Source organism: Heterocephalus glaber, unplaced genomic scaffold (assembly GCF_053883595.1).
Source record: "Heterocephalus glaber isolate CG9 unplaced genomic scaffold, H.glaber_assembly_v1.0 deba00000621, whole genome shotgun sequence".
Lineage (NCBI taxonomy): Eukaryota > Metazoa > Chordata > Mammalia > Rodentia > Bathyergidae > Heterocephalus > Heterocephalus glaber.
The window spans coordinates 22,694,229-22,721,068 of NW_028258153.1; the positions used below are offsets into that span (position 1 = coordinate 22,694,229).

At 39.6% G+C, this 26,840-nt stretch overlaps 1 protein-coding gene and 2 non-coding genes across 5 annotated transcripts in view; all 3 read right to left on the minus strand.

Annotated features, from left to right (window-relative positions):
• Positions 1–8,095: 8,095 nt before the first annotated feature.
• Positions 8,096–26,840, minus strand: part of Nop58 (NOP58 ribonucleoprotein) — a 32,669-nt gene continuing 13,924 nt past the window's right edge. For all 3 annotated transcript variants that reach the window (XM_021263619.2, XM_004851204.4, XM_087206267.1), the window contains exons 5-15: positions 23,948–24,084; positions 21,463–21,527; positions 18,319–18,453; positions 17,295–17,440; positions 16,546–16,672; positions 15,458–15,621; positions 14,208–14,342; positions 13,877–13,938; positions 11,687–11,820; positions 8,868–9,022; positions 8,096–8,303 (exon numbers count right to left, since the gene is read on the minus strand). In XM_021263619.2, the coding sequence (XP_021119278.1) occupies positions 8,253–8,303; positions 8,868–9,022; positions 11,687–11,820; positions 13,877–13,938; positions 14,208–14,342; positions 15,458–15,621; positions 16,546–16,672; positions 17,295–17,440; positions 18,319–18,453; positions 21,463–21,527; positions 23,948–24,084 (1,311 nt within the window). In that variant the 3' untranslated portion in view covers positions 8,096–8,252. The remainder of the gene's footprint in view (positions 8,304–8,867; positions 9,023–11,686; positions 11,821–13,876; positions 13,939–14,207; positions 14,343–15,457; positions 15,622–16,545; positions 16,673–17,294; positions 17,441–18,318; positions 18,454–21,462; positions 21,528–23,947; positions 24,085–26,840) is intronic.
• Positions 16,366–16,450, minus strand: LOC147829392 (small nucleolar RNA SNORD11). Its single transcript, XR_015449242.1, has one exon. It is a non-coding gene; the product is annotated as a small nucleolar RNA SNORD11 (small nucleolar RNA).
• Positions 17,158–17,241, minus strand: LOC147829393 (small nucleolar RNA SNORD11B). The gene has a single exon (XR_015449270.1). It is a non-coding gene; the product is annotated as a small nucleolar RNA SNORD11B (small nucleolar RNA).

Consider the following 26,840-nt stretch of genomic DNA (forward strand, 5'->3'; position numbering starts at 1 on the left):
TTGAGACAGGGTCTCACTATGAAGTCCAGGTTGGCCATAAACTCTGATGTTTCATTAGTTACACTAGCTGCTGAAACAATCCAAAATATCTATTAGAATGAACCATAAGAAATTATGTTTATGAAAAAAAAATTATGTTTATGGGTTAAAAAGTCAAATATTGGCAATTTCATATAGTTCAATCTAACATAAATAGCCCAAACATGACACAAGTTTATTCTACCTCTTTAAGGTCCCAAACGGATGTTTCTCATCTGTAGATAGCTGTCCTTCACACTGCTGCTGATTCAGGGCTCCAGGTTTCTTCATCTCATATCTTTTTTTTGAGACAGAGTCTCACTATGTAGTCAGGCTGGTCTCAAACTCATGACAATCCTCCTGTCTCAGGCTCCCGAGTGTTGGGATTACAGGTGTGTGCCACCATGCCCAGCTAGTCCAGGCCATTTTTGAACTCACTATGTAGGCCTGCTTGGGCTCAACTCACAACCTTCTTGACTTAGCCTGAGTACTGAGATTACAGGTTCGTGCCACCAGGCCCCACCAGTTTGTACTGTATTTTTTTGGTACCAGGGATCAAACTCGGGTCTTTGCACTTATGAGGCAGGTGGCGGGACCACTGAGCTAAATCCCCGGCCTGCATTTTAACACTAATTCCAAAGTCATCATGCCAGCTGGGCCATGTAGTTCTGGTCTCTATGGCACAGACATTGAAATGTTCACCACTCCTATCTATTACCATTCCATTGGGCAGAACTCAGTGCCATGGCCACACCTAACAGAATCTGAGGAATATTTTCTAGTAATGCTACTAGAAACATTAGAAAAAATGGGTCTGGTAGGGCTGGGGATTTAGCTCAGTGGTTTTGCCGCCTGCTGAGCAAGCTCAAGGACCCAAGTTCGATCCCCGGTTCCAAAAAAAAAAAACAGGCCTGGTAAATGGCTTGGCTGGTAGATGTCACAGGAAGTCTCCTAGCCCCTCCCACTAATCTCTCCTCTGGAATAAACTCTTGAGCCTATTTTTATACAGATTTTCTAACACTTTACTGTTCAGTTTACAAAGAACTTTTTTTTCTGGTACTGGGGATTGAACTCATGACCTTGTGCTTGCAAGGCAGGCGCCAGAACCACTGAGCTAAATCCCCAGCCCCTTACAAAGAACTTTTGCATAAATTACCTGATTTTCTGAGTCCTACAAGATAAAGATGTTTTCTAGATGGAAAAATTTGAGGCTCAGAGAGGGCACAGGCTCACTTGCCCAAGGATATGAACAATTAGGTGGTGAAACCAGCTCCTAACAGCAGGGATGTTTCAATAGTGACTCATGGCTTATGCAACACTTTCATGTTTATCATTCTCTGACCTCGAGTGCAGAGCTCTCTCCATTCTGGTCCTCAGTTTATGGCCTCATCATCATGCCAAGATAGTTATTACCATGCTGCTGGCCCAGCAGATTTCCAGGATATAAATAGACTCACTTGTCTCTTTTCCTGGTGTCAGGCACTTTTATCCCTGCTGGAAGCAAGGCTCTCCTTGCTCTGGCCTCAGATTAGGAGCTTTGGGAGGCTTTGAGGTGCATGGTGGGCTCCCACACTTCTGTGACACAAAACAGCCTCTCTGGTGCGGCCCTCAAGGGAGAGCAGTTGGAGGGGGGAGATGAGAGGGAGTATGATGAGGTGTGACTTGCTTCCAACTCTTACTTGCCAAGCAGTGGGTCTCTGCTGTTACTTCCACTTCTCCGATTCGTTCAAATGTGTGATAATCGTGTGGTTACTAGAGAGGATTTCTCTTCCATAAACTCAATTTTCATTTCATAGCTTGTCTTCATTATTTTCTTTTTTCTTTTTGTACCGGGGATCGAATTCAGGTCCTTGCGCTTGTGCAGCAGGCGGCGAAACCAGAGCTAAATCCCCGGCCCTGTCTTACTTTCATAATTCTCATCTTGAGATCTCCATCCGCTGTGTCTCTCCTTCTTCAAAAAAGGACTGAGGGGCCAGGGATTTAGCTCAGTGGTTCCGGCGCCTGCCTCCCAAGCACAAGGTCCCGAGTTTGATCCCTGTACCAAAAAAAAAAAAAAAAAAAAAAAAAGGACGGAGGGCCAGGGATTTAGCTCAGTGGCAACTCACTTGCCTCTCAAGCCCAAGGTCCTGAGCTGGATCCCTGGTAAGGGGGGGGGGGGGGGGGGCCGGGGGGGGGACTGAAAGGAGTGTGTGCCTCCTGTCAGGTGGGTGAGGTCTGAGGGTCGCTTTGTGAACTCTGATGGCTGCTGCCCTCTTTTGCTTCCTTGAGTTCACCTTTCTAATGGGGGGCTGACCCACAGTTTCAGAGATAAAGAAGTCAGAATAAACGCAAATGTAAACAGTATGTTCTTGCTTTTAAGAAAGTAAGATATTTATTATAATTTCAAGCACACAAAAATGGAAAAAATAACATGAGAACATCTATGCTCCCATTATATTTAACATTCTATCACATTCGCTTCACCTATTTATATTCACCAATTTTGCTGAACCACTTGAAAATAAATTACAGATACCAAGATACTTTTCCCTAACAGAATACATCTTTAAAAATTAAGGACATTCTCCTACATAACCACTGTACCACTATCACAGCAAGAAAATTTATAATTTCTTGAAATTACTTAATACCTAGTTCATATAAGAACTTCTGTCTCCAAAATATCTTTTGCTTATTGGAACCAGGGTTAACCAAGGGCCACACTTTGCATTTGACTCCTTTAAGGCTCTTTTAATTCAAAAGAGGGGTCAGAAAACCTTTCCAGTAAAGGCTGGGCAGTAAATATTTTTGTCTTTGTGGGCTCTATGGTTTTTTTTTTTTTTCCTGGTACCAGGGATCGCACTCAGAACCTTGCGCTTGCCAGGCAGGTGCAGCACCACTGAGCTACATCCCTGGGCCTTCTATGGTCTTTGTAATACTACTTAATTCTGCCACGGGAGCACAGACCTATACGTACACATAGTACAGTTAAGTCCTTGATTTATGATCATTTGAGTTGTGTCCTTTCAGATACAAACAGAACTCACATTACAAACATTCGCAGATGCAAACAAATCACGAAGTGACTCGAGTCTGCCGGACATTATTAGTTGTGCTACGGTTCACTTACTGTACAGTGGTCAGTCAGAGACAAGGACGTCTAGAAGCAAGAGGAAAAGCAGTGGTGATGTGGAAGGGACTGCTAGGAAGTGCAAAGCATTGTGTATTTGTGTCAAATGTATCATGGTAGGGCACTGTGTGTGCCTCACAAGCACAAGGTCCTGAGTTCAATTGCTGGTACCAAAAACGAAAAGAAAGTTTTAAGACTCACTTTGTCAGACTTACAAATGAATGTGACTTATGAACATTCTCCTGGAAGGGAACTTGTTCCTAATTTGGGGACTTACTGTACTCAAATGAATGGGCATAACTGTGTTCTAAGAAAACCTTGCTTTCAAAGCTGGCTGTGGGCTAGATTTGGACCTCAGGGTGTATTTTGCCCACCCCTAATATAGAACAGCCCCTTCTCACCACTTTTTCAACGCATTTAAAAAAATTAGTTTATATCTAAGCAATTCATAGACTAACATTAGATAATATAATAAAATCAGTAGATCCCAGTTCTCAAAACGATTCCTTAGAAGTAATCCCAGTGAAATTGTGTCCTCCCATTTTAAATGTTCTGATTAGATTGCTTCCTATGATCTGGTAGATGAATCCGAAAGTTGGATTAAATGTATACAAACTTTTATAGAAGGAACTCTTTTCTCCACATTGCTAAGAGAAAAGGGCATGCCTACAGCCTGGAATAGGCCAGCACTCAGGGGACATGTGGCAAAGGCTGGAGGGCCGAATTTTCATCTGCAGTGACAGCTGTACCAGGTGATCTTTTCTGCAGGAGACTCCCTCTTCCCTCCACGAGCACTGAGCAGATCAAAGTTTTGAATATATCATTCTCCTTTGCCTCATGTACAGTCATAGCTCTGAAGTGTTCTGACATTTGAGTAGTCTGGGCTAGTAGGATTTAAGAGCATTTGTTCACCTTTAGTTACTTCTATAAGGAATGCACTCAAAGCAGTACTACTAACAGGTCATCTTCCAACTTCAAAGGCTGCATTTTGCGCTGCAGCATAGGTCTTTGTATGCATATGGATGTCCTACTCTTGGCTTATACCAGAGTTTGGCCAGGAGTTCTTGGCTGCCACTTCCAAAGCTATTATTTGGAGGCCTGATGGGTTTAATGGTTTGGTTTAAACCAGGGCTCAGAGTGCCAGCCTTGGGACTGGCTACAACCTGTCTCTGAGGAGTACCAAGCAAACTCACGGTTAGGAAAATGTTTTCAGAGGGGCTGAAAGGAGAAGGTTCCCAAGTTTTAGTTCAGCCTAGCCAATTTAGCAAGTTGCTGGCTCTAAGAAAATAAAAAGGTGCGGGGTGGGGCGAGCCAGGGATGTAGCTCAGTGCAGAGGCCCTGAGTTCAATCCCTAGTACTACAAAACCAAACAAAGCAGGCAGATCACCAGTCTCAATCACATCCCACACCTTTTATGCAAGGTGCCCGATGTACAAGTGGGAGGGGAAGAGGGGACACTTCCTAGTTATTGTAGATTTAGGGTTCTAATGATTTTCTGATACTTTACAGAAATAAAATATGAAGGGCTACCTTCTTCTATTCACAAATGCCCTCTACTGGGTAGGAGCACTACAGTAAAAGACTGCATATAATCTTCAGCAGGATTTCAGAGTTGCACTGACAAAGTGGAATCTTGTGTATCTTGGGACTACAGAGCTGTACGAGGGCAGGACGTGGTGGTACCTGCCTATAGTCCCTGTACTCAGGAGGATGAGGCAGGAGGACTGCCACAAGTTTGAGGCCAGCCTGAACTGTACAGCGACACCTGTCGCAATAAAAGCAAACAAAAACTATACAAGGAAAATTATCCAGGTGTAAAATGACTAAAGCCAAATCAGTATTTTTAAGATTACACTGTGCAAAAATGTGTGAAGTTGGGATATACTAATTAAAAAGACAGCACTGGGTCCCATCCCTAGCACTTCAAATGAGCAGGATAGTTTTCTAGATGGAGAATTAGCGTGTTAGAGGGGATGTAAATATAAAGTAGTGTCAAGTTGGGCATGGGGGTACATGCCTGTAATCCCAGCACTTGGGATGCTGAGGCAGGAGGATCGAAACAAGTTTGAGGCCAGTGAGGGCTACACGGTGAGTTGAGGGCCAGTCTGAACTATATAGCAAGATTCTGTCTCAAAAAACCAAAATACAAAAGAACAAAAACAAAAAACTGAGTTTTCTTCCTTTTATACTAAATACAATGGAACAACTGAATTTGTCCTTTAAAAAAAAAAAAAAAAGTTCAATACTGGAGATGGAACCTGAGCCCAGGCCTTAGTACTTTTTGGGACAGGCTTTCACTAAGCTGTTACACTGCCCAGGACCTGTGATTGCAGATATGGGACACTACACCTGGCTGCAAATTCCTATATAGACAGGAAACATTTTCAAACTTATGTAATCTGAGCAGGAAGAGCACAGGCTCAACTTTCTCCAGCCCCCAAAGGACTCAGCAGTTCCCTATAGAATACTGTATTTTATTCACCTTAGGGCATTATAACATTAGCCAATGGAAGATTTTTTTTTTTTTGGTACCGGGGAACGAACTCAGGACCTTGTGCTTTCGAGGCAGGCGGCAGAACCACTGAGCTAAATCCCCGGCCCAGCAGTTCTCTATAATGAAACAGCAGAGAAGACGAATGATGGTACTGCTGCTTCTTAACCAAAATGCACAAGTCTGACTTCCTGGCCGTCAAATTAAGCTCCAGTTTGGAGAATTGCAGGGCCATGTAGGACAACAGAAGGGAATCCTTTAGAATAGTGGGTAAGATTCTGTCCCCTAATCACCAACTGGGAATGTCAGAAATGCAAATTTCTGGACCCTACCCAAGACCTACTATATCAGAAACTCACCTTTCTCCACTCCAGGAGGTCCTCCAGGGAAGGAGCTATAAGTCAGTGGAAGAGCACATGGCTTGGCATACATGAGGTCCTAGGTTCAATCCTCAACACGAAAAGAAAAAGAAAGTCCTCCATGTGTTTCTAATCCAGACTGAAGTTTTGAGAACCACCATTCCACAAATGTACTTCTAATTTCTCCTTAAAACTTAACCAAGCACTCACTCTGAAATACTTTAGAATTACCATTTGACACTTGCTTTAAAAACAAAAAAAAGGAAAACAAGCACCTACAAAGCTATAATTAAAAAATGGTCAACAAGTGATAGAGTTCAGTTAATAGGCAGGACAAGGGAGCTATAAAGTTCAGGGTCCAGATATCTTGGGTTAAACTCTGGCTCTCCTATGTCCAATCTTTGAGTTCATGGTGTTCTCATAGCACTTGTAATGAGAAATCAGAGTGACACTCTTTGATCAGAGTAATCCAAATCTGAGTAACTGGACAGGGTGTACATTCATCACTGAACACTCAGGCCCTATTTTAGGCCAGGAACCATTAGTGACAGGTAAGGTGAACAGACTACATCTGGGGCACGAAGATGCTAAGGTACACATAAAGGTCTCACTCTGCAGTCAGGATGGCTTCGAACTCACAGCGATCCGCCTGCCTCAGCCTCCCAAGTGCTGGGATCACATGCAACCTCCACATGCAACTTCAAAGCAATACATTTTCAAATAAGGAAACAGTTAATTGAGTTTAAATAATTTACTTTCACAACACTGAGAACTTGCTAAAAATGCTGAATTATGGGCCCCAATCTGCAGCTGACTCAGAACAGCATTTTACAAGTATAAATATTCCTAGATGAAGCTGAGTGTGATGGTGCATACTTGTAATCCCAGCACCTAGGAGGCTGAGGTAGGAGCAATGCCACAAGTTCGAGGTCACCCTGAACTGCAGAGCAAGACCCTGTTTAAAAATTTAAAAAAAATTCCTCGACGATTCTCATGCACACTTGGCTCTGCGGTGTGTTATTCTAAGCGGTACACTCAGGATAAAGGAGCCTGAGCTGTAAAGATGGAGAACTGTAAACTTCTGAGACTGGAGGGGGACAGTTCAATCAAGTCCTTTGAAGTCTGCTGAGGAGCAAGAAAGCAATAGATAGATACAGAATCTAATCCACAAAACAAATTTACATTATGTTTGAAGGGAGGGAGGAGGGTAAATGAAGGCTTAGTACTTTTTTGTGTGTAATGCGGAGCTGGAAACTAAACCCAGGACCTTCTGCGTGCTACCCAAGCACCTGACCCCAACCCCTGAAATAATCAAGCCGGATGTGGTGGCACATGCATGTGATCACATCACTTGAGAGGCTGAGGCAGAATTACTGCCAGTTCATGGTCAGTTTGGGCTACATAGTAAACTCAAGGCCAGTGAATCACACAGAAAGACCCTGCCTCAAAAATGAATGAGCCAGGAATGGTGGTGCACACCTGTATCCTAGAACTCAGGAGGCTGAGGCAGGAGAATTGTCCTGAGTTTGAAGCCAGCCTGGCCTTCACAGTGAGTTCAAGACCAGCTTGGACTATACAGAGACCCTTTCTCAAAAGAAAAAGAAGAATGAATGAAAGTCAGGAATCATTTTTTTACATCTTTCAGAATAAACAACTTAACAGATACATTTTATTCCTTTTGAACCTATATCAAAATGTTTTGCATACCTGGCTTTAAAATCTGAAGGAACAAAACCCTTTTGAAAATACAGAAAAATAAACCCTTTTGAAAATACAGAAAAATAAGAACCAAGATACATCATGTAAAGGTACAAATTCCCAAGAATGAATGTCATCATATTGTATACCTAAAATGTACCAATAAACTTAATGAATGTGAAAAAAAAAATAGAGGCAGAAAAAAGGAGAAATAAAGTAGCCAAAAAACACAAGTGAAACACATCAGTTAGGCTCTTAAATTACAGTAACCCATCTAGTCACTGTCTTCCAAAAGGTTAAATTTCTCATTGACCATTAACAGCTCACTGTTCTGCTATAATGACCAAAATAACCACCAGATGGCAACTTAAAGACCAAAGATTCTCTACTAAAATGTAAAATACCACAGAACTACTCCAATACAAAGAAAATAGTTTTATTTGTATATCAAAGACTAAGAAATGAAGACATAACAAGGTTACCAGAGCTGATGTGCCCTCCAGCCTGCCCTGGTCCCACACCAGCAGCTCTGGTGCTTAAGTGCACGTCCAGCAGACAGAACTGCAGTTCCCTCCCGTTAGTCCTCCATGTCTTTCTTTTTTTTCTTTTTCTTCTTTTTCTCCGGGCTCTGGAAATAACCAGTGAGAATACTTTTGAATGAGCAGTAATTGCGTATGTAATGACTTTTTCATATAAAATCTACTTTTCTTGAAAACAATTTTAAAAGAATGATTAAAATCCAAAAATACAAGTACTTCTATAAAAGTGAGCCTCTGGGATGCAGGGTGACTAGGGGTGGGGCACTTACCTAATGTGAGGCCCCAGTTTTGAGGCCCAACACTATCCAAAAAAAACCCCCATAACCTTTTCCTCCCTTAAAAGCAAACTCTGGGGGGTGGGAGCAGCAGGGTGGGAGAGATGGGTTTATTAACTTTGGGAAACGACCTTTTATAATAGAAATAGACAAGGCCAAGTTGTTTTTAATTCCCCATTAATGAAACTTGTTCATTAAAACCCATGCTCATTTCTTTTTTATTTTTGGTACCAGGGGATCGAACTTGAGACCTTGCGCTTACAAGGCAGGCGCTGGAACCACTCCCTAAATCCCCGGCCCCATGCTCATTTCTGACCAAGAGCAGATTCTGGAGCCCTTGCCCAGGCCAAGAATACTGGCAGTTAAAAACAGACATACAGGAACTGCTGTGCTGGTGCATGGCTCTTCCTCAGAAACTGGTTCTTCCTTAATGTGTTTCTTTTTATCCTTTTTCTTTTTCTTCTTCACAGATGTCTCCTCTTCTACCACTAGCACTTTTTCGTCTTCCTCCTCCTCCTCCTCCTCCTCCTCAACTGGACAAAGACACGGCATGCTGTTAGAATTTGTTCCCCCCAAAATTATGATTTTCAACTATACAGTGTTTGTTGTGTTCATTTCATAATTAAGGAGGACTTTCAAGGCCTACCTTGTGCAGTACCACTAACTCTACAAATTATACAGACAAAGTCCACAGAGGGGAACTGTAATTTCCTCATGCAGTTACAGTGGACCCTTAAGTTATGACCAGCCTGACATATGAACAACCTGGGTTATGTATGACTGGAATTTTAGTTTTAACTTAAGACCAAAATCTTAAGTTAGAATTAAGACCTGAATGCTGGCTGCTTGTGATTCCTAATGGTCTCAGACACAGATTTAACCCTTAAAGAGTTCTAGAAGGAACATTACAACATCTTTTCCTGTGGGGAGTTAATTGAGAAATCCTGGGCCAATGTCTCTCTTAGAACACTGAGATCTGCCTGTATATATTTTATTTATTCATTTATTTTATTGAACTCAGCACCTTGTGCTTGTGAGGCAGGTGTGATGCCACTGTGCTAAATCCCTGGCACTCTGCTATATACAGAAAACAGACTTTGATTAGAGTTCCTAAGTCAAGGGTCTTAGTAAACAGATTAAAACAAAGGTCACCTTCGGATCAAGCCCACTGTTAACAGTTAAGAAAATACACTCTGGAGTCAGAAGGCCTGGATTTAGTCCACTGTTGTGACTCTGTAATTTATTACTATTACTAATTTATTTATTTTTGGTTTGTTGAGACAAGGTCCCACTTTGTAGTGCAGGTTGGCCTCAGACTCACAGAGATCCTCCTGTCTCAGCCTCCTGAGTGCTGGGATTACAGGCATGCGGCAACACATTCAGCTTATGACTAATTTAGAGGCTGTAAAACTCAGTATCACCCATAAAATTTAAGGATGTTTATTTCATTGGACTGTTACTTTTTTTTTTTTTTTGGTACCGGGGATCGAACTCTGGTCCTTGTGCTTGCATAGCAGGCGGCGAAACCACTGAGCTAAATCCCCGGCCCTGTTACTGGTTTTTAAAACCCCTATCCTTATGAATTTTATTTTACTAGTACAGTAAAGAGATATATATAGTAATCAGTGCTATGGATAAAAATAAAGCAGGACTGGAGATTTAGCTCAGTGGCGCCATGTTTGCCTCAAAGGCCAAGGTCCTAAGTTCGATTCCAGGTTAACAAAAGGGGAAAAAAAAGATAACAGTAAATCAAGAAATGGAATGTTGGAAAAGGGCATTTGCCTACAGACATTTTAGAAGTCAAGTAAATACCGACAAGAGGCAAAGTAGCGAATGAGGCATATATTTGGGAGAAACATTCCAAGAAGAGAGAAAAGGAAATGCAAGATCTCAAGGATTTGGGCAGGGGGTAGATATGGAGTGTTATGAGAACCTAACTGCCTAATAAATTAAAAACAAAACAAAACAGTAAACAGGCAAATATTTGAAGAGAGACAACACAGAATAGAAATTCAGAGATCAGACAGCCAGTGGGAATGGTACTGTGGCTACTACAAACTTTCATAGTGGAAATGAGAGTATGTAGTAGAAGGACAGATTTGGGTTCACAGCCAAAGCAAAAGGAATTGCCACTAAGGAGAGAGAAAACTGTGGGTCTGTGGTTAGGAACGGCAATGATCCAGTCACATTAATTTTGGATATACTGTACAACTAAGGATAAAATCTTTACTTCAACATCTCATTTATTTGTATTTTTTTTGGTACCAGGGATCAAACTCAGGACCTTGTGCTTGTGAGGCAGGTGGTGGAACCACTGAGCTAAATCCCCAGGCCTACTTCAACATTTCATACAGCTGTAATGGGTATAGGGATCTTCTTACTTTCCAGTAAAGAAACAGAAGTTAAATAACTCATTCATGTTTTATCTAGGTCAGTCCACATTGACAACGAGGTATTTAATTAATCACTGCTTCAATGCTTTATTCTAGTGGTGGTGAATCTATGGCACTTATGCCACAGTGGGTACACAGAGCCCTTGCTGTCAGCACTGAGCTAAGGTGCCCCAGCAACTGAAAACACCATACACAGGGGCCACGCACATGCTCAGAAAGGAGCAGCAGTGCCAGGCAATGACATCACAAGCAGAGACACAATAGGCGCAACTCCAAGGTTTCACAGGGCCAGTCAGAACTGCAGTGTTGGCACTTTATGATAAATAAGTGGGCTTTGGGTTGCAGTTTGGGCACCCGGTCCTAAAGGTTCGCTATCAGTGCTTTGTTTACTTGCTAGACTAGCAGGTGATCATGTAACACAGGTGAAATCAATAAATGGGGCACTAGCTTCTCCACTTCATAGCCAGCCTAGTTCCCTAAGGGACAGGGTGAATACCAATGAGGAGTGCCTAGCACGGTGCTCTTCTATTAACAACAGTGAAGAAAACAGTGCTGTGCCAATTCTATCTTTAGCAACCATTTTATTTTATTTATTTTTTATTTTTTTCTTTTTCTTTTTTTTTTTGGTACTGGGGATTGAACTCTGGTCCTTGCGCTTTTTAGCAACCATTTTCGATACCACTTATTTTTTTTCCCCTTTAACTCTTGAAGTAATTCACATGGTAGAAACTGAGTTTTGGCACATGTAGTAAAATACAGGTGTATCATTATGAGTATAAATGGTATTTAAAAACTCAAACTAACCTTTAATTTTAATTTTGGCTTTTTTTGCTTTCTTTTCAATCACTTCATCCTCTTTATCTACATGTTCTATTTTGCGTTTTTTAGAACAGGTTGGAAGTGTTGAGTCACCGGAGGGATCGTAAGTTTTCACTTCACTGAAAAAGCCAAGGAATTAATATCTCTACAAACATCTGTAATTGAAGTAATTCTCAAGAGAAAATGTTATTAGATAATATCATATCGAGCATATCATTTTAATGAGTTGAGTAGTTTATGAAGACTAGTAAGTTTCCAAAAAGTAAAAAGTATTAATCACATTCAAGAGAAGTGGTGAGCTAAATGAACTGACTTAGTAATCAACAAAGTTATTATTGTACAGGAAATGATTGGCAAGGGTGGAGACAAATGGAAAGAATCTTGTTACAACTATCTATGGTAAAAACTGAATCAATTCAACTCTTCGAACAAAGGTGGTTAAATGAAAAAATTTGAACAAAACATCAAAACTAAGTTCAGTAAAGAAGTCTTGCTGGGTGTAGTGGCTCATGCCTGTAATCCCAGCACTCAGGAGGCTGACACAGGAGGATTGTGTGGAGTTTGAGGATAACCAGGGATGCATGGTGAGTTCAAGGCCAAGATGAATTACACAGTGAGACCCTATCTCACAGAATTAAAGCCCTCATTATGAGACCCTAGGAGGCACAAGGACAGGGGACAGACACAGATAAGATTCCCTAAAGCTCCAGATTTGTTTCTGTTCTAAATACTGAAATACCGAGTGCCTCAAATTTAAATCTCATGAGTGGTCGCTCGCTTTAAATATTTAAACTGCATACTGGTACAGAAATTAAAAAATTGCTTCAAAACAAGCTAAGAAATGTTCTATTTTTTTTTTCTTTTCCCATACCAGGGATTGAACTCAGAATCTTGTGCTTGTCAGGCAGGTGCGGCTAAATCCCCGGCCCTCAGAAATGTTCTATTTTTCAAGTGGATTTGTAGATGAATGGCTGTTAACTTTTATAGGTTACAAACATTTATAATGTGAAAAACAAAGATCTACATTTATCAACCAAAGACAACAAATAATAGGCTTTAAAAATTATAGAAGCAGCCAGGTGTGGTGGCACACACTTGTAATCCCAGCACTTGGGAGGCTGAGGCAGGAGGATTGCCACAAATTCCAGGCCAGCCTGGGCTACATAGTGAGTTCAAAGCCAACTTGAACTACATAGTGGGACCCTGTCTCAAAAAAAAAACCAAAAAAAAAAAACAACAAAAAAGAAGGACCAGGGATGTAGCTCAGTGATTTCCGGTACCAGGAAAAAAAAATATATAGAATATATGTTGGCACTGTAAAACAGAAAATTCACAAAATAGAAAGTTCTAACGCCCATGAGTACAGTATGAAGTTTCTTTATGGAAGATAATTTTTTGAATGTGTCTATTTCAGTATCTATACATATGTTTTTAATTCATGTTATTATGTACTGTACTCTGACCACTTGAAGCATAAGCTCTTTTTTGTTACTATTACAATTCTTATAGGACTACCAGAATCTCAACAGTAGAATTTATGAAGTTAATGGCAAGGAGTACCTTGAAGGATCACTGTCAGTTTTCTAGAAAAGCTCTACCACTCTACCTTCCTCACCAGACTCATCAGTATCAAGCATCACCTCAAATAACAACCAAAGCGCCCTCCACACACAAGGCTTTTGTTAATTTGAAAATGAGCTCTAAATACTTCATTACACCTATTAGCCATTTTTAGACTTGTCTTCTTTTAGACAAAAAAAAGTTTCTTTGTATGTTAACTCTAAACCTTTGTGATAAATGACATACCACAGAGGAACTTTAAACGACAAGGTTAAATACAGTATACGTGGATGATTAAATGAGATGTGGATATAGAAAATTAAATGGCATGGAAAAAAACTCAGGTGTGACGTGGTTAATAGCTATTGCATTCTGAAAATTGCTAAGACCAGATTTTACATATTCTCACCACACACATAAAAAGTGAAGGGACGCATGTTTGCCATATCAACATGACATAATATAATTAGTTTTTATCCATTAACAAAGATCATAGAGGGGGAAAAAAAAACAAAGATCACAGGGTTATTGAGGTGTACAAGTTACAATAAAAAATCGGCATAAATAACGTTTAAATAAACAAAATGTTTACCCAACCTCCTTAAATGTACTCACCTTTTGTGTTCATATTTTTCTGCTTTTGCTAATGCCTTTCCTGTTCCACTTATTTTTCTAATCTAAGAAAAATAAAAGCTATTAGTAAATTCTAAATCAGTCTTTTTAGAATACACTGTCAAGTTAAGCAGTGGACCAGCAAACAGCGATCTCATTATTTTGTTCCTTTTAATTGGAATGGCATACCTTAAGAGCAAACACTGTTTAATACATCAGTTCCCCTGAGTTTGCACTAAAATGTGTACCAAAGAGCACTGTGGGCAGATGAAGTGTTCAAGCTTCTAGACTACTCAGTTGTTAACTTTCGCAGAAGGCAGGACACGATTCTTACCCCTCTATCTTCCAAGCTTCTCAATCTGGCCTCTAATTTGGCTCTGTTTTCAACTCCCATTGCAGAACTGGAATCCTCCCCGAAAGCATCATAACGAATAGCCAAAACAGTTTTGGCTGCCAGCATTCGAGAAATCTAACGGCACAAAGTTAGAAGAAATCAAGGTGTATTTCAAATGAAAATGTAACAGTTTATGCATATGAGTAACTGTAGTAGGCATGGTGGTGCACTTGTGTGGCCCCCACACTCAGGTTGAGGCAGGGGGATTGCCATGAGTTCAAGACCAGCCTGAAATACATAGTGAGACCCTGTTTCCAAAAAATAAATAAAAAAGAAAAAGAAAAAAAAACTGTCGTGAATCACATTATCAGATTCTAGGTTTTTTAAAAATGAGGAATTATAAAATCATTACAAGCTACCCAACTTACTGTATTTTCTCATCATTGTCACCATGTAATAATTGGTTTTATATCACCAAAATTTGGTGGATGAAAAGATCTATCACTTTAGATAGCTCATGTCTAAAATTAGCTCAAACTATTATTCTAATGTCTTTCTTTAGCTTTTACTCAGTGACACATTTCTAGACTGTGGGTTGTCCAGAACAAGTATATTCTTTCTCAAACTAAGTGACATTTCATTATTAAACACTGTATTTCTCCCTTTTCTCATTACTGTACTATGAATTTTATAAAATCTCAGTTTCTAGGGCTGGGGATTTAGCTCAGTGGTTCTGCCGCCTGCCTCACAAGCACAAGGATCTGAGTTCGATCCCCAGTACCAAAAATAAATAAATAAATAAATAAATAAAAAAATCAGTTTCTATTACATTGTACATACTAAAGACTGGAAGTAATTTGTCTAAGCCTGAGTTTTCATCACCTGTAAAACAGACACCTCTATCTAGTTATTAAAGGATTCAGTAAAGCTCTTACAAACTGTGAGCAGTGTATATGCTATTATTTTTGATAGTCCATAAGTGTTAGATTGGTTTCCTGTAAACAGAATCTCTTAGCATATCACCTACAGTTGGATCCTAGAAAAATACTAACACAATAAAAGAAAATGGCTGTTAACAGGAACAATAACAATTTCTTCTAATCTTTTCTTTTGGTGTACAAAAATCCTATCTAAACAATATCCTATTCTCTTTAAAGAGAAAAAAATGACAGAAGAGATTTCATGTGCACTAAAACAAAGAGTAGGAAAAAAGTAAAGGGGGCCAACTTCGGAAAACCGGTGTGACTCACCTTTCCTTTGTGTTTGGGACTTGTCTGGCCTACAAGGGAAGCATGATAAATGAGACCGTATTTAGGGGTATCCCGCCTAGATTTGAGGGCTCTAAAAAGTGCCTTTTCTGCTCCAAGAATCTGAACTGTAGAAGCCGCATGCTTGGCCAGATTCAAAAGAGAACCTACAAAAAAAAGCAAGTAGTGATAAATAATGTATGTCCATGCACTTCAAAGTTTCACATATTAAACAGGAGACCTATAGTGTAACAGTAATACAAAAAAGGGCTGGGGATTTAGCTCAGTGGTTTCGCCGCCTGCCTCGTAAGCACAAAGACCCGAGTTCGATACCCAGTACCAAAAAAAAAATTTAAATAAATAAATAAAACAAATACTTCATATTTGCAGGTAATCAATTACAATAATTTTTATGACATACTCTTCTTATGGTATTTTCATGCATTTGTATTAATTTTTATTTATATTTATTTAGGTACCGGGGATCAAACTCGGGTCCTCGCGCTTGCGCAGCAGGCGGTGAAACCACTGAGCTAAATCCCCGGCCCTGTATTACATTTTTAACAAACTGATTAAAATGTTTTTGAGTCAACTTTATTAAAATAGCATACTCAATGAAACTGAAACAAAGGTATATGTCATGTCAATTTTTTTTCATGTTATCATTTTTAAAAACTATATTCAAATGTTGCTTTTTTGGGGGTGCTCAGGATCAAACCCATAATAAGCTCCTATGAAAATGCCAATTTTAGGCTGGGGATTTAGCTCAGTGGTTCTGCCGCCTGCCTCAAAAGACCAAGGTCCCAAATTTGATCCCTGGTACCAAAAAGAAAAAGAAAATGAAAGTGCTAATTTTTATTTCATCTGACTATTCTAATTAACCATAACAAACTTTTGACAATGGAGCACAAGTGTCTCAGAAGAGGTAGTGACTAAAGATACCTTCATTGTCCAAAAGGAAATCAGGCACAACAAGTAAAAATCATCATTGAACACTTGGCCTTTAGTATTTTAACAAATGCATTTTAAAGATTAAAAACCAGAAAACAGCCTCAAATACTCATGTTTATAAATTACATCAAAACTGTCACCTGCATGAGCAATCAGCCGTGCTCCAACTAACTCGCCAACCATGACTGTCACATTGGGTGCAATGGCCATCATTCGGTTTTGTAGATACTCATACAGCTGGGTTCTATATTCAGAGATTTCAATCACCTAACAAGGAATACCATGAGTAAATCAGTAATAATTATGTGTGAAAACAGTTCAAAAGTCACATCTAAAACACTGGATTCTAATGGCCGGGCACAGTGGGACACACTTGTTATCGCAGCTACTCAGGAAAGGTTTAGCCTGGGAGTGTGAGTGAGGTCAGCCTGGGCAACACAGTGAGACCCTATTTCTTCATTTCTTTTTCTCTGACACAGGGATTTTCAATGTCATGCTCCTACTGCCTCACCCTCCTGAGAATTGGGATTATAGGTGTGCACCCACCATGTCTTGCACAAGACCCTACTGCTAATGAACAAAGCAAACACACTCCCCGTTACAGCCCTGAATTATCAGAGTATTCACTGACCCTAGGTAAATTTAATCATAAAATCAGTTTTCTTAATGGGTTTCATTTAATTCATCATTTACACAATGCTAGTACAAAACTTCATTTTAGTGCAGCACCCCCCCCCCCAGCATACAAACCAAGATGGCATCAGATGAGGTAGTGACTGAACACGCTCATACTGTTATCAGGTGAACAATAAATGTAAAAATCATCATTGTCATCAGATAATTATTAGTACTGTGAGCTTCAACTAGATTCTACATGGCTATAACTTACTTGGGTGCAAAGATGTAGAATATTGCAAATATCTTCTTCAGAAACCTCAGTTCCCATAGATATCTCTGCAGCTGCTTTTACTTCAGCTTCAACTTCCTCTGGCAACAATTCAGAAAGCGTGGCGGAGGCATAGTTCTTCCTATCACCTATGGAATTTTTGCAAAGGAGGGGGGAAAAAAATCACTTTTCAATAAATTACATAAAATCTACCAAACAGTCAAAATGAAAACTAGAGATAAGCCAATGAAAAGGATGCCTGCATAAAAGTGAACAAGAAGTTTGACCTGTTTCCCTTTGTGAAAGTTTGATTTCAGAGATAAATTTCTCCCCATCATCCCCCCTCACTATATATAACTGGGTAAAAAAAATAAGACAAAATAGTCCATGAAAATTTATTTCAGAAAAGGTAGCAAAGATTAAAGACAGGACTTTCATTTTATAATAAAGCTAATGCCAGTAATTTGAGGGATGGTAATGTAATGGCCACGTAACCCATGTTTATTAATGATTCTCAGCCTCCACTACTAATATTACTGTAGCAATTCTATTAGAATGGAATATAACAATAGTAGTACAGATAGCTGTAGTGCTTGGTATTAGTTCTCAGTATTAAACATATTACAGAGTTCTCCAGTCTCCAATCACTCTTATTCATGGCAACTTCACTGACATTTATCAGAAGCCATTTTAAGAAAAAATATATATAAAAAAAAAAAAATGAAAAAAGGGAAAATTTGCCCTGCTGCAGGCCATCAAAAGTCAAAGTTAAAATTTACCTTCTTTCTTTTTTTTTTTGGTACCAGGGATTGAGCTCGGGACCTTGCACTTGCGTGGCAGGCAGTGGAACCACTGAGATAAATCCCCAGCCCAAAATTTACCTTATTTCTGAAATCTAACAAACAGCGTCACTTCTAAAACAAAGTATTTTTTTAAAACCTAGGAATCTTCGGAAAAAAATTTAACATTCTGGGATGTATCAATTTCAGTTATTTTCAACATCTTAAAGGATAAACAAAGTACTCACCAACTTTCTGTAAACACTTGCAGTATGTCAAATTATCTGAAATAATTTTTCCTAATTCTGGGAAATGCCAGCCATACCACTCTCTACAACGCATGATGTAGTTGTTTAATTCTTTATCTAAGTCATCTAACAAGGCTGTAAATAGATTAAAAGGGAAAAGGGAACAAGTGGTTTATTGTGGTAAAATATAGTAAACTTTACCTTTAAACATTTTGCAAGTATACACTTCTTGAAACGGAAAATCTCATACATAATAAAAGATAACTCCTCATTCCCACCTCCCCAAAACCTAATTTTTTTTTTTTGGAGACAGGTTCTCACTATGTATTTCAGACTGGCTTCGAACTTTTCAGTGATCCTCCTGCCTCAGCCTCCCAAGTGCTGGGATTACACATGTGTGCCACTGTGACCAGCCAAGCCCCTACTAATTCTTTTTTATTGTTGGTACCAGGGATCAAACTCGGGTCCTTGCACTTGCAAGGCAGGTGGCGGAACCACTGAGCTAAATCCCCTGCCCCACCCCCACTAATTCTTATACTACTTTTGGTTTCCATGAATGTCTACTCTAGATACCTCATATAAGTGGAATTGTGTGTTACTTGTCCTTTTGTGTTTGGCTTATTTCTCAACATGACTTCAAGGTTTATATCTACTCCATAGGATGCATAAAAACTTCATTTCTTTTTGGTCTTCAGTATTGTGTTTTAGGGTCTCATGATGCAGTTCAGGCTGGCCTTAAACTATGTAGTCCAGGTTGGCCTCAAAATTGCAGCAATCCTCCTGCCTTAGCCTCCCCAATGCTGGGATCACAGGCATCACCATCATGTCCATCTGAGAGCTTCATTCCTTTTTAAAGCTATGTATCACTGTAAATGTATGACATTTTATTTATTTACTTGTCTGTTAGTGGGTATTTGACTACTGTAAAGAATTCTATAAACGTGGTGTGACAGTACAAGGGGCTCAGCCCCTAATTTCAATTCTCTTAGTTATCAATCTAGCGCTACAATTGTTGGTTGTTGTTTTTTGAGATAGGGTCTCACTATGTAGCTCAGGGTGGCCTCAAACTTGTGGCAATCCTCTTGCCTCAGCCTCCCTTGCTAGGACTACAAGCATGTGCCACTATGTCAGGCTTACATAGATTTTTAAGAGCAGAAAATGCTATGGCTTTGATGTTCATAAAAAAAATTATTCCACATGCAAAATAACCCATTAAGAGAACCAGACAGGTGTGGTGGTATGTGCCTGTGATCACAGCACTTGGGAGGCTGAGGCAGGAAGATCACTGTGATTTCAAGGCCAGCCTGGCAATGCAACGACACCTTGTGTCAAGTAAAGGTGGAAAAAGTAGCTCAGTGGTAGAGCACTTGCTGAGCACATGTAAGGTCCTGGGTATATAATCCCCAATTCTCAGTACTAAAGAGGTGCTAAAAATAGGAAAGGTCAAGAGAAAAAAATCAGAACACACAACTATATACACTCCACCCAGAGTTTTAAACTTGTTTGTGGGAAAGGCAAATGAATAAGTTTGCATGTTAATACTATGATTTGTTTTATCTCCAACTAGTCAAATATAGTAATATCCTCAAGAAATCGTAGTTCAGTTTGCAGCCTTAGTCGTTTGTAGATTTTCTCCTTAGAATCTAACAACTACTTGTGGAAACCCCCACAATTTTGGGGGATAACAGAAATATCCTCCACAAAATTTTTTTTGGCAGTTGGTTTGCAAGAAGCCAATCAACGGTTTTCTGCTCATTGGCGTTGCCCTGTAGCCTATCCTTGGCAGATGCACCAGCATTCCTGCATCCTAACAGGTTGCTATACCACATGTAGCTATCTCTTGAGTGTTCTCAAAATCCTAAGATAGGGGCCGGGGATTTAGCTCAGTGGTGCCGCACCTGCCTCAAAAGTACAAGGTTCTGAGTTTGATCCTTGGTATGGCGGGGGGTGGGCGGGGGCTAAGGTGCTGCCAAAAATCCCTGCACCTTCTACTGCTTTATTTATTTTTTTGGTACTGGGGATCAAACTTCTACTGCTTTATTAATATACTATTTTATTAAATCACATAACTGTGGGAGACATAGCATATTTAGGGTTTAAACTATAAAAATTAGCGTTTATAGGCATTTTTCTGACAATATTTGAAATTCATGTTTTTCACAACTTGTGGGTGCTCCAGGAACATAATCCCTGTAAATTTCAAGGTTCCACTATAATGGATCATTTCCCCTCTTCTACTCTGCTGTTCTACTTTGGAGTTTGAACTGTGCAGTGTGCTGGGCTGGCTGCCTGTGTCATGAGTTCTGTGGGCCCGCAGCACCATGTTCTCAGGCAGCAGGGTGAATGGAGAGTATATGAAGCACTACCTGATACTGCAACCAGCTACACTACCACCTGGGCCACTGGCTGCTAGATCATTCACACATCCACACATGCCCTGGCTGTGGGACTCTTGGGGCCCTCTCTGGTGGCCGACCTCCCCACCATGTATGTCTGCCTCACCTCTGGAGGTGCCAGCACCGCAGGTGGCAGATACCCGGGACCAGCAGGACACCGTGTTGCCTGCCAGAAGCACTGCCGGTGGAAGATGTAGAAAACCCACATAACACCAAAAAGGAAAGGAATGGACAGGCTACCAATTTATCTACTTTATTTACTAAAAGGTCTAGACTGGTGCACCAGGCTTTGCCTACAGAGTAGAGGGTCTCTGCCTCCCCAAGGACAGTGAACAAGAGGATACCATGCTTTGTGCTTCCACTGAAAATAAGAGCCACCCCTTCCCCTGAGCTGCAGCATGCACACCTGGCCCTCCCCAGCCCTCCGCCACTTTTGTAGTGGCTCCAGCTCAGCCCAGATGTACTGGGCAGCTTTTCCTTGCTTGACCAAATACCTGACACACATCACTTAAAGGGATAAAGGTTTATTTTAGCCTCCCCAAAAATATTAAAATTAAAAAAATAAAACGTCTAGCTCATTGGTGGAAAACATATGGCACGTGTGCCACATCTGGCTCTGCATCATAAATGAAAGCTCTAAAAGGTTACCCATCACTGGTCTAGCTCATCTCCTTTCTCTTCCAACAGACAGTTTCAAAAAGAAAAAAACACAGAGCAGAGAGGAGAATGTGACATGTGCTATACTTACAAATTGCCTGAACAATCATTGTATCCACTTTATCAGCGCTAAACTTCAATCTGTATCGAGACAGGCTGGGGAGAGTGGGGAAAACCAAATTAGCAAAATAGCAACTAGGAAAAGCATTTAAACTCACATCTTAAAAATAATTCTTTTTTTGGTTGTTTTTGAGCAATGTGTGGTGGTACACACCTGTAATACTAGTACCTAGGAGGTTAAGGCAGGAGGATTGTGGCCAGCCTGGCTTATACAGCTATATCCTTTCTTAATTTCTAACCCAAATCCCTCTCCTTAGAGTTACTTTCTCAGTTTTTCTAAGAAAAACCAGTTATATACAAATGTACTATGCAAGCAAGATCAGAAAGTACGTATTTAATACAAATATGTTTGTCCTATTACAACTTATCTATATTCTTATAATATGCCTAAGTTTATGTATGAATGACAAATAGGAAAACATTACACAAAGCAAAGTCCTATTGCACATGCAATTTTTCTGCAGACATTAAGGCTTTATATTACCCCAAGTAAGAAACACTGCAGCACTCCAACATCTGAAAACAGAAAGCTATAGACGAACAATACTATATGCAAGGTTTTCTTAATAATGGTACTATTCACACTTTGGCCTCAGAATTTTTTTGGGGGGTACTGGGGATCCAACTCAGGTCCTTGCGCTTTCGAGGCAGGTGGCAGAACCACTGAGCTAAATCCCGGGCCCTGGCCTCAGAATTCTTTGTTGTAGGAGACTATCCTAGGACTGTAGGATGTTTTCAGTATCTCTGACCTTTATGAATAAATAAGATGCTGGGACCAGACTTTAGTACACGTAGGTGGTAACTAAAAATATCTATGGACACTGTCTAGTACTGCCCTTCAGAGAACCACTGTTACTCACAGTGCTGATAAATACTAAGTTTGGTTCTTGATTCAGTACAGCTATTTGTTCTATCTTAAAAACTTATATTACAAAATTCTTCCTGACTTTGTCCACTCCATTCTTATCTCTATGACTCAGCAGCTTCAACCTTTTCGTTAATCTACACTCACCTTTTTTGTCCATACTGGCAATCAAATGCCACGGCTTCACACAAGCTAGATTAAGGGCTCTACTACTTAGCTACACCCTTGATCCCTTGTTCATCTTTTAAAATTTATAGACATAGACTGTTTACTGTAGTACTGTACCACTGAGTTACATCCCTAACCTTTTGAGACAAGAGTCTCACCGAGTTCCTCATAGTGGCCTTCATTTCGAGATTTTTCCTTCATCAGCCTTCCTAACAGATAGTTTTGCAGGTGTGTACCACTTTCAGCTGTGCTAATTAGAATTTTTTTCCAGTACTGGGGATTGAACTCAGGACCTTGCACTTTTGAGCCAAGCAGTGCCACTGAGCTAAATCCCCAGCCCCCTAGAATTATTTTTAAAAGTGCTCAGGTTACAAAGCTGCATGGGTTTTAAGTACAGTGGTACGTTGGTTCATGAATGCTTGTTTGGAAGCAATTCAGTTTGCAAACAGAAGCATTTGGAAAAATTTTGCTTCTGTTCTTGACCAGAATTGTGGAAACAAGTTCATGAACCAAGGCACAACTGTATTCTACACATAATCCTTTACTTCACAATTTTTAATGTAATTTCACAGAATGTTAAGCTTTTGATGATTGTAGTATAGCAGTAACATGTGCTAAGGGACCTCTGGTTAAACACGGGACAGTTAAAGTTCTTCTCTTTGCCTAATCCTACAAGCAAACAGTGATACAAAATGGAAGGTAACTTTAGAGAATTTTGGGAAATGCTAAATGGGTAGTGGAGTAACATATGATTCAGCAGAAATAAAAAGAGGACTGCTGTGAGTTCGAGGCCAGCCTGGGCTACATTATGAGTTCAAGGCCAGCCTAAATTACATGAGACCTCGTCTCAAAAAAACTGAGAGCCCAGGGCCTGGGATTTAGTTCAGTGGTTCTGCCGCCTACCTTGCAAGCACAAGGTCCCAAGTTCAATCCCCAGTACCAACAAAAAACCTTGAGAGTCCAGACAAAAGAGACAGACTGTGTGGGTACAAATTCTGCCTTTACCACTTACCTGGTATACTGCCAGACAGGTGCAGTGCCACTAAACTACATCCCTAGCTTCTCTCACAAGGTTGTAAGGATTAACCACCTAACAGTTTGCCCTGGGCATCACTCAGGCAGCATGTTTTGTGTTGTTGTTTTTTTTGGTACCGGGGATTGAACTTGGGTCCTTAGCTTGCGAGGCAGGCGGTGGAACCACTGAGCTAAATCCCCGGCTCTGAACCAGTCAATTTTTGCACTGAATAAATTTGATAAAGTTGTCATTTTTATATTTTATTATATTAGCTTATAAAAAATTACAAAAAATATGCAATTTTTGGTCATCCCATATTTAAATAACTGGACTGGTGATTAAATATTTTGAACATCTTCAGAACGGTGCTTATTGAATATAAATATACTATTTTCCAGTAATTCCTACCTGTGGGCCAATCCAAGACACATGGCTGCCATTTCACGTGGTTCTACCCCAGGGATCAATCCATCCATCTGTGATCGGATTCCCCTCATAAGCTCATTAACAACAGGACTATGGATACAACTGAGATTCAGCTTTTCCTGCAAGAAGTATATTTTGTTTTAAATAATGAAAGTTATCCTCAATTTCTTACATGTTAAACTGGTACTGTTTTATGTACATGCATTCCTCAGTTTGACAAAGTGGAAGTTTCTAGTACATTTATGGAAGAACATTCAAGTGAAGTCAAACCTAACAAACTTTCTGGAAAACAGCTTGCTGTGTGTATGAATCAAAAGCTGCAAATGAGGTGGGAGATGGGGACAGGAAAGAAGGGAAAGGAAAAATTATGAGAAAAGAAAAAAAAAATGGAAGTGAAGTATGTAAATAGGAAAGGGTGGAGGGGTGAAGGGCGCACAGGTAATGGGGAAAAAATAAGAACCAACATACATCATGTACAGGTACAAGCACCCAAAGATAAATGTAAATGTAATGTATACCTAAAATATACCAATAAAAGAATTTAAGAAGGAGAAAAAAAAATAGCTGCAAATGAATACAATCTGACTCACTAGTTTTGTTCCTCTTTGGTGATTTTCTTTATTACTTTAAAAAGTTAAAGGGAATATACTTACAAGATTTTTTAATCAAAAGTACTATACAGAAGGGTACTGAATGAAGCCTAAGTTCCAACCTTAGGCTCTTCCCCTACTTTTAAATATTAGCATCCCTTAAAAATACTTAAAAAAAAAATTCCAATACAGACCTAACATTAATGTCTAAGTATAAAGAAGCAAGTGTTTAAAAAGTTAAATCTTCATGTACCCCAAACAGGGTAATAATTTTTTCTGCACTTTTCCACTGTGCAGTGTATTTGCTAATTCCACATACAGATCTACACAGTTCTAGTTCATCTCACGCACTAGGCATTCAAGAGTGTTATGTATTGTATCATGTCCAAGAATAAAATCCTTAGTATGTTATACATGATATTCAGCATAAAAGTTCTGTAAATAAAGAAACTAAAAAGAACAAATTCAAGATACCCATAATCCTGCCAATTCAGCACCATGCCCTTCTATGGACCTTTTTGGTATCTTTATATCACCTGTGTAATCATTCAAACAGTATTATTTCCTGAACTACATTTTTACAGGTATTCATTCTCTTGAGCATAATGTCCATATGCAGAATTCAGAATTAGAATATTTCAGTCTTGGGGTAATAAAAATGTTGCTTGCTCCTTAATGTGCTAAAATTTAGTTTTTAACACAAAAAATATGAAGTAAGGCTCCTGGTCATGTCAAAGAACGTAATTATAGGAAATCTCATTGCCTGACTGTATTAGAAATAATTTATGTAAATGAACATTTTAAATTTTTGAGATAGGGTCTCACTATGCAGTTCAGGCTGGCCTTGAATTCACTATGTAGTCCAGGCTGGCTTCAAACGTACCATGGTCCTCCTGCCTTACCCTACCAAGTGCTAGATCACAGGCATGCCCCAACATGCCTGGCTGTAAGCGAACTTAAATTAACAAGTCTGATTTATTAATATCCTTAAATCACTTTAGCCTATTACTGCCATTTCACATGGTTCTTTCCTGAAGATACCCACAACATAATCTTTACTTCACTAGGTATGCTTATGACCACAACAATCAACCCCTCACTGAAATAATTAATATCACATTTATCACAACTGTTCTTATTCTGCTTTTTGGGTTTGGCAGGTTAGTTTTCCAGTCTTTCTACTCTCACTTTTGTTTCATCTCTAGCAACTACGCTCCCTCCAAAAGACTGCTAATAAATATGCTTATAAAAATGTTATGACTGAAAGAAAAAAATTGTGGCTAACCAAAAGGATACAGCACACTAACATATTATATATCAGTAGCAAGGTCGAAGCTAATTTTTTTTTTTGTACCGGGGATCCAACTCGAGACTTTGCACTTGTGAGGCAGGCACCGGAACCACTGAGCTAAATCCCCGACCCATCACTTACTTATATTTTCTTTCTTTTCTTTTTTTTTTTTGATTAGAACCTTTTACTCACCCAAAGCATTTACTACTTGGGAATACAAAAAGATTGTCAAGATGAGCCCAGTATTGGACAGAACGCTAAACACAGATACAAAAACATGGTAAATATAACCTAAGAAGGTAGCAACTGGGTACATTACACATAGAATATAAACAAAACAGACTTGAGGCATGCTATAGTGAGGATTCTGTTTGAATGACAAAGGCTAAGGCTGTTTATAATTTGTCAGTCCCCTTGAAAAGGGTCTAGGGAAACTAGTCTTACGCCTCATTCGAAATCCACCGCTTTTCCCTCTTCTGACCAGGTGAGGATAGTGCATGTACTGTACCTCTGATGGAGAGCAACAAGGCATCATCTCTGAAGCAGGGGACTAGAACTTCACCAGACACCAAATTTGCCAGCACTTTGTTCTAGGACTTCCTAGCCTCCAGAACTGCAAACATTTAAGCTTCTATTGTTGGAGAGATTAAATAAAAGGGGGTGGGTTGTGGTACTGTGTTTGCGAACATGCACCAACTTCCCATGAGGACTGTAATCATCATGTACTACAAATACATGTTCTAATAATAAATTAAACAAAATCTCTAGTGTTTACAAATTTTCCAAGGGTTTCAAGAAATGGTCAAAGCAATTCAGAACTAGAACATACATAAGGGTGCTTTAAACAATTTAACTGAAATGCCATATACTGACTTCCATTTATTTTGATACATCTTGTCCCCAAGGTGATTTAGAGGATCTTCAAACCAATATAAATGTTTCATAAATATTTGGCCACTTGAGTATACATCTGCACAATACCTCACATCTTTCA